We start from the raw sequence: 8318 nt of genomic DNA on the forward strand, positions 1-8318 counted from the left end.
ATCTCCTCCTATACCAATATAAAACGACATAAACTCAATTCCTTCCTTAAAAAAAAAGGTCATGTTATGTAGGGAAAATATATAATGCAAACTTTATATATGGTGTAAACATGTAAACTACCGTAGGATGAAATGGTAGTTTAAAGGTTTACAATGTATATACTATTACATATTTACACTACATATAGGGAGTTTACATTACGTATTTCCCATATTTTGTATCACAATTATTGGTAGCGATCCAAAGGTTTGCAAAAAGACCCTTAGTTTTGCATTGTAACCAGTAGTGAAATGAAATTTTACAAACAAACCCCTATTTAGGATTGTGATTAGTGGCAATAATCCAAGATGTAACGACGTTTTCCTCGTATGGATAGGAAAACTTAACGTTGTGTATCTTCTTTATCTTGTCCCTCTATAGGTTTATTCATATTTTATTTATGCTATGTAATGTATGAGTAATTAAGTGTGTAATATAAATTTATAAATTTTAAGTGAAACTTAAAGTTAGTATTGATATAGTCCAATATAAATTTAAGGTTGCTTCATTAATTCCGTTATTGGAGCTTATATCCGCTACCCATACACTAATATAATATGCTATTAGCCCGCTATACACTACTTTATTACCTTGCTACATGAATATATTTCATGCCTATCAACCTATATCTATCTTTAATTTTTTTCGTGAAAATTGAGATAACTTTTTAGACATGACTTTCACAGGGTATTTCACTTATTTGAAGTTATCATTAGATATTTCCCATATAAAAAACACAGAAGGAATATGCTACTCCCTCCGTTTTAGGTTATAAGACGTTTTGACTTTAGTCAAAGTTAAATTACTTTAAATTTTATAGATAAATATAGTAATATTTATAATACCAAATTAGTTTCATTAAATCAATAATTAAATATATTTTCATAATAAATTTGTCTTGGTTTGAAAATATTATTATTTTTTCTATAAACTTAGTCAAAGTTGAAACAGTTTGACTTTGTCCAAAGTCAAAACGTCTTATAACCTGAAACGGAGGTAGTATATATCATCACAGATACCAGTACAAAAATGTACATGTGCACGCGTACACATCTATTAGTATATACATATCCCCTAATTTCTACCTCTAATATAGCATGATACGTACGTCCTACAAAACTTAACTAGAGCAAAAAAAAGATACAAACAAGATCCAAAACAAACAGGCAGGCCAGCATGCATGCAAAATCGGTGAAGAAACATCCACCGTCCATCTCCAGATGATCGATCCATCTGACGATCTCACGCTCATCTCCATCATATCCTCCTCCATGGCTGCTCCTGCTACTCGTCCATGTCTTCCTGTATCGGCTCCAGCTTGGACGGCGACGGCGGCGGCCGGCGGCCGCCGCCGCCCTCCTCCGCCTTCACGGGCTCGACGTGCACGTCGCCCATGCTCATGATCTCCGCGACGACGTCCTCGACGGCCGCCCCCCTCCCGGCGCCGGCCAGCAGCCGCCGCAGCTGCCCCTTGGTCATCCGGATCTTCACGCGCCTCGTCGGCGAAGAAGAACCCTCGCCGCCGCCGCCGTCCTTGATGATCTCTTTCTTCCTCGTCGACGGTACACCACCTCGCGCCCCGCCGCCGCCGGAGAACTCCGCCGCCGTGGCGCCCCAGAATTCGTCCTCGCCGCCGTCGCCCTCTTCCGCGCCCCACGCCGTCACCTTCGCCCTCGCCCTCTCCAAGCAGTTGCAGTTTCCCATGGCAAAGAGACCAAAGCTAGCTCAGATCGAGCACACTAGCCACTACAAGGAGACGATCGAAGGAGATGATGCGTTGACGCGTGGTGCCTAGCTTTGAGGTTTTCACTTGGTTTTTCTAGCTTTGCTTGCAGTGGAGACGAAGAGTATGGTGGTATACATATTTATAGCAGGGTTTGTTTGCTGGAGCAAGTTCTACGAAAGCGAAATGAGACGGCAGCGTACGGACGAACAGTGCATGCCGTGTATGCTTTTGCACGAATTTTTATGAAGATGGATTAAGAGGATCGGAGGAGCTAGCTAGTTTAATTAAGTATATTTAAGTGTACATGCTCAGGCTTTGACCAGGATAGATGTTTCCTCGCGGGAGATTAATTAATGTGGTACTGTATGATTAAATACTTTCATGTCGGCTGATTAAGCTGTGATTATGCGTACGCTTGCTGCCTGCAGATATATATGAAAAATAATAGATGCTTAGCTAGTGAAAGTAATGTTGGGTGTAGAAATGAAGGGGTGGCAGAGGATCGGAGCAAGATTAACGTATAGTACTAATTTTGTTGTGTCGCCGTTACTTCTACGTCCTTCTCACCAATGTCAATGAGCACCTGCTTGATATATAAAAATAAACTTTGAATTAAGCTAAGCATGGATAACGTTATTTCACGTACGTATGCAATATGTTAGTTATATTATCAGTAGATCGGCTTGCAACTGGAAAGATTAGAAAGAAGTCATGGTTTGCAGCGAGAGATAGTACTGCTGCTGTTGGATGAGTACGTTTTAATTTGGTCTTGCGTACAGTATTGGCACTGCCTGTTGGATACTACTCTGGATTCGATCATATCGATCGTAGATCGAGCGGCAGAAAACTCTCACAGCACACGCTTCTGAATTTTTTTAAGATAATGGAAACTTTATTAAAATTCAGTTAAATACACCAAAATGATACATTCCAACTGAGTTCACCTCCGGCCTCTGCATAGAATGTACACAGCTAAAAAACTGGACCTAAAAACATTTCCTCATCACAAAACACAGAAACTAGTGGCTATCAATCGTAGACTAGATCGCCACCCATGCTCCTAGGTAAAAAAACTCCTATGCCACCTGATCTAAACGTTACGATACCACCGCAATAGTATCCCGAAATCTCAGTTTGTGGAGGATGGCCCAGGTGACACGCTTCTGAATGGACGTACATGTCATACATATGCATCACTCGCCTTGAAAAAGGTTCCTTGTCGACGTTCATTATCTAGTCGTGATCGATGTTCGTGATTACAGCTGGTTAGTCGCACTTACCCACATCAATTTTCCTGCCATTGACAGACATGCCAGTCAGGCCTCTTGCAAGTGGTAAATTTGCTTTCAGAAGGTGTGGTAAATAATCAAATCAAAGCACACATCAACTTTTTCAAAAGACCTATACTCCTATAATCTGCTAAAATCTCTTACTATTAGATGAGACACATCCTAATAATATAAATTTAGATAGCCCATATATCAAATTCGTAGTGTTAAGATGTATTTCATCTATACCAATGTTGGTATATTTTGAGACGGAGATAGTATATATATTATTATCCCCATCTTATAATATAGTATCATAAGTTCAGATGATACTTAACATGTACTACTATGAATATGGACATATCCTATGTTTATATTACATTCGTAGTATAATAGGTTAAGTTTCATTCAATCTTAGGTTACAAATTAAAATGGAGAGAGTAGGGCAGTAGTAGCATGAACTCGATCGCCCATAGTAAGCGATGTATCGATCGAATAATCGAATGCCGTGTGGTCTCAGAAATTCAGAGAACCAATTAAGCTTTAGAAAAAAAGAGCCGGTGCTAATGTGAGCAATGACATCGGCAGTTGCATTGCCGTCGCCCGCGTGAACGCAGAATGGCAGATGAAAACCAGCCTGGCTGACCTCCACTTGCAGCTAAATTATTTCATCGCTACAACTGTTTGATCACCCACAGTTAGTTCATCCCCCCAACCGAGGCCCGAGATCCATGACCCGTGCGTGTCCGCCACGCGCCTTTGGAATAATTTAACGATAAAATTCTCGCTTTTTCAGAGCTACTCGATAGATCAGGTGGATCTGACCGACCGAACTGATTCTTTCTGGACATTTGTATATGAAGCACTAGTTTCCCAGCAGGGTCGTCGTGACGTCGTCTTGCATTGCCGGGGGGAAGAAGACGACTTGGTGCCCTCTACTCCTCTCTACTCCAATGTCGGCCGGGCAGCTGGCATTTCTGGCGTGTGTGCTGTTGCTCAAGAAAGAGACTGATGATTCTAAGTGTGTGTAGCTTTAAAAACTATGGAGAAAAGTTGTACGATCGACGACGTCTTTGTGTGTAGCTATCCGAATTGGTCTCTTGTACGTCTCACTGTTCATGCTCAAGACCTCCATCCATATAATAAGAGAAGGATGGCACGGTTTGCGGCTACATCCTACAGTAGCATATTGTTAATTAATAACAGTACATGTTGGATATTATGATCAAAAGACATACTGATTTATTGTGTATACATGTAGGGACGGCAGTGGGGGCAGTGAAAACCGTGGGAAAGATGAGCTTACAGGACAAAGTGGTTTGGTGGTGGAGCTTGACAGGATCAGCTGCAACTGCAATAGTAGAGGAGAGGTACATGCATGTACGGCATGTCTTAAAACGCCTCTACCTGGGCATCAGCAATGTATACTATCTACATGGGTATTAGCGTGGTCCCAGATAACAGGCAGTAATAAAGAGAGGCGTGCTTCATATTGCTTATTTCTGTGAGTTGACAGTAAGGTGGGGTCCATGGGGTAAAAAAATCGCAGCAAGGACGAAGCATGCATGCAACGGTTGGGAGAAGCAATGCTTTTGCTGTCAGAAAATACTGTGCACATGCATATTCTATTTTCTTGCTTCCGGCAGTAGGGGTATGACCCGGTTGCAGTTACGTACTAGTCTCATAATGTTTACTACCCGGTAGTAAGGATGTATTTATTGCTTACTATCCGGTTTGTGAGCATATTGCTGATGCCCTAAACAAAGTGCATTCATATGCTTTGGTGTAGTGAGTGACATGGACAACGGACACGAGCTAAAGATAGGGGAGAGAAGTGATGGTGGCTTGGAAGGGGCCTAACCATTGGGAGTGGTAACACGGTTTAATTGTTGGGCCTCATTAGCGCCAAAGATGTCACTAGAGAGGTAGGAGGTGGCATGGGATACAGCAAAGTAGGATGAAGGAGAAGACCGGAAGGGAGATATCTTAACTGTTTGATCTATATATCTTATACCTAGAAAATGATCGTTGACCTAGCTAAAACATTCGAGTATTTTGTACACAGTCCCATATATACTTCAACACATTCAAAAAAAAATGAGCTATGATGTTCTATCATGCATATTTTTTTCATGTAACACGAGCGCTGTGAAAAGTATTACTTCCTCTGTCCCAAAATATAAGCATTTTTAGAATAGTGTCAAGTCAAACATTTTTAATTTTGACTATTAATAGAAAAAAAAGATCAATAATATAAATTAGATGTTACTAGATTTATCATTAAACAAACTATCATAATATACAACTCCTTTTATTTAAAACATCTTACTTTTATAGATATTATTGGTCAAAGTAGCACCTCAAAGACTGTGTTGAAGTCCAAAAATGCTTATATTTTGGGACGGAGGAAGTATTATATACTCTTACTCTACTTAGTATAAGAGGCCTTGGTTACAACTTACAATAGCTCCTATCTGGCTATCTTAGTCCTTACGGTGATTATCTTATTTGGCCAACAACTTCATTCTTATAGCAAACCAACAGAGCACATAGGAAAGTCAATGATCCTCACCATATAGCTAGTGCCACCGATAAATTGAATGATAAAAAATTAGGAGACAAATTTTTAAATCTTTTGTTAAAAACCTTGCAAACACATCCGTTGTTCATAAAGATGTACATAGAGTACTTTAACCTCTAAACAATTCTAATACCACCATAAACATCACGGGGAGTACAACCGGCCAAAACCATATATCTAAATAGATCTAAGGGCAAGGCTAATATTTGTTACGCAACATATAGCATTAAAATAGGTCCTATTGTCAGTTGATCGTAGTTGTTACCTTAGCACGAAATTAAGTTCTCGATAAATAATATATGTAACTCATTCATAAATAAATAAAAACTATCCAAATAAGCCTTTTATTAGGTGGAGAGGGAATGGAGCAGAGGGAGAAGAGAGATTCTCTGATCTTTTTATTCGCTAGCGACCAATCGCAAACTTATGATTATTTTTTTTGTTATGACTTAGCTTCAATGTCACAATAGCTATATTGTTCACCTTAGAGACTTTAATGTTACTTTTTTTTACAACATTGCGATGTCCTAAACATCTAAAAAATTTATTCCAACGAAACTACGAAAACTAGCTAGAGATCAATATGAGATAGACAGGAACTGACACGGAGCGCAAGTGGTGCAACAATCTCGACGCACAAGTTGTGAAACTGAGAGAAAAACTTTTTAACTCACATTATAATTGATTAGCCTTTCTCCAAAAGACAATTAACTCGATCTGTTTCAAAAATAGAAGATAATTTGCCGTTTTATACGGTGTTGTTCTGTACTAATTTTTTTTAGACAAGTCACGCGGGGGCCGGGGGGGATTCCCCACCTGAATTTTATTGATGTTACAAAGGCAGTTCTACACAACATTTAGAGGTTGGAGGGAAGAGGAGAAAATGTTCTTCCAAATCGCAATTACAAAGCAATCGTTGCGCTTAATTCGTTCTAGCCATATCCCACACTCTTCAACACACTTAAGCAAAACCAACTGAAGTTAGGGGGCTGCATTTCGAAAGACAACATCATGTCTATGGTTCCAGAGCGCCCAAAAATATAACAGGAAGAAAACTTGAAAATGGAGCGCCGGTAATCCCCTAGAGGGCTTAATGTTTGCCAGGTTTTTGACGTCCTGACCCATCATATTCACGCTGATTATTGTCCTGACCCGAGGGCAGTGCAGGCTGAAGTGCCTGGTATTCTCCGAGGCATTGGCACAGATATCAGATGTATCAACTGAAACAATTCCCTTTTTGATGAGATTATGCTTTGTAGAGAGTCGCTCTTTTGCCAGAAGCTAGGCGAAGAATTGCACCTTTAGTGGCGCTCTGTTGTTCCAGACGAAGCTCCAGTTTGGACGGATTTAGTGCAGCATTATCCTGGAGTCATAGATTTGTTTGGCCAGGATGATTTCAAGATGGGGAGTTCCTTTACTTTTCCTTTTGTTAGGGCAGCCTTGAAGAATGACCTGCTACAATTCCACTTGAAGTAGAGCTAAATCATACTGGGCTACTAAGGACAAGCGAGGAACAAGACAGGTGGCTAGTCCTCTGCGAAGAACAGTCCTGATAGTGGCTAGCTGATCCACTGCATGAGAGAAAAGGGCAGCGAGGCGAAGCTTGAGAGGTTGATTGCAGAGCCAGGAGTCGCACTAGAAGGACGTGCGGAATCCATCCCCCACCTGGACGCTTGAAAGGTCTTGAACCGCCGGGATGAGAGATTGGAGGGAGCGCCAGAGGGGTCCAAGGTTCAAGTCATCCGCCAACGATTTGTCCCTAGCTTCCTACTAGAGCCACATAGACCACGACGAATTTGAGCTATGCGGATGGAACAACATCTTGATTAGTACTGTGTCGTTTTGCAACCTGGGAGCTTAGAGGAAAACATAGCATAGACTGGGATATTGTTCAGGACTAAGTTGATAAGGACTATGTGCTCGGCATATGAGAGCAGGCTTGCCTCCCATCCAGCTAGGTACTTGTGCACTTTAGCAATTGTTGGATTGAGGTCCTGAGCTCGCAGCTTATGGGGAGAGACAGAGGTAGTCCTAGCTAGGTACGACAAAGGGAAGCTTTCCTTCTTGCAGTTGAGAATTTCATTGATCTGGCACCTGTGACCCAAGCATTGCATATGATTAAAGTGTCGTCTGTGTATTGTATTGTCACACAGGGGCTGTCTGGGCACATCGGGTGTGAGATTCTCATTGTGAAGGAGGAGTCTTTGGAGAACATCAGCTACAAGAATGAACAGGTATGGCGATAGAGGATCTCCTTGTCGAAGACCATGCTTGCAGTTAATCCAGCGTCCCGAGACTCCGTTGAGAAGGATTACTGACTTAGAGGTTGAAAGAATATTCTGAATCCATGTATTCCAAGTGGTGTTGAAGCCCCTGGCGGTGAGGAGTGAGGATCTGGAGGCGGCTATCCCAGCTGATGGAATCGAATGCCTTGGCAAAAATCCAGCTTGAGGATTAGGGTTGGGTATTTTCTGACAAAGCAGGTTTGCATCAGTTCAGTCGCGAATATGAAATTCCTAGTGATACTTCTTCCTTTGAGAAAACCTCTCTGATCGAAATGGATTAGCTCTTTCAGAATACGATGAAGTCTGTTTGCCAACACTTTTGTAATGATTTTCATCGAGCAGTTTTGTAGACAGATCGGCCTGAAACCATCTGGTGTATTCTCTTTTCCAGGTTTTAGAATCAGAACAATGTATGGCC

The 8318-nt window shown here is 41.2% G+C and overlaps 1 protein-coding gene across 1 annotated transcript; it reads right to left on the reverse strand.

Moving 5' to 3' along the window:
- Positions 1-1056: 1056 nt before the first annotated feature.
- LOC127780805 (uncharacterized) lies at positions 1057-1836 on the reverse strand. Its single transcript, XM_052307779.1, has one exon. It carries the CDS (start codon positions 1742-1744, stop codon positions 1325-1327), a length of 420 nt encoding a protein of 139 aa, XP_052163739.1. The 5' UTR covers positions 1745-1836; the 3' UTR covers positions 1057-1324.
- Positions 1837-8318: the final 6482 nt, after the last annotated feature.

The sequence above is a fragment of the Oryza glaberrima genome, chromosome 7 (genome assembly GCF_000147395.1).
Source record: "Oryza glaberrima chromosome 7, OglaRS2, whole genome shotgun sequence".
In the NCBI taxonomy this organism is placed as follows: Eukaryota; Viridiplantae; Streptophyta; class Magnoliopsida; order Poales; family Poaceae; genus Oryza; species Oryza glaberrima.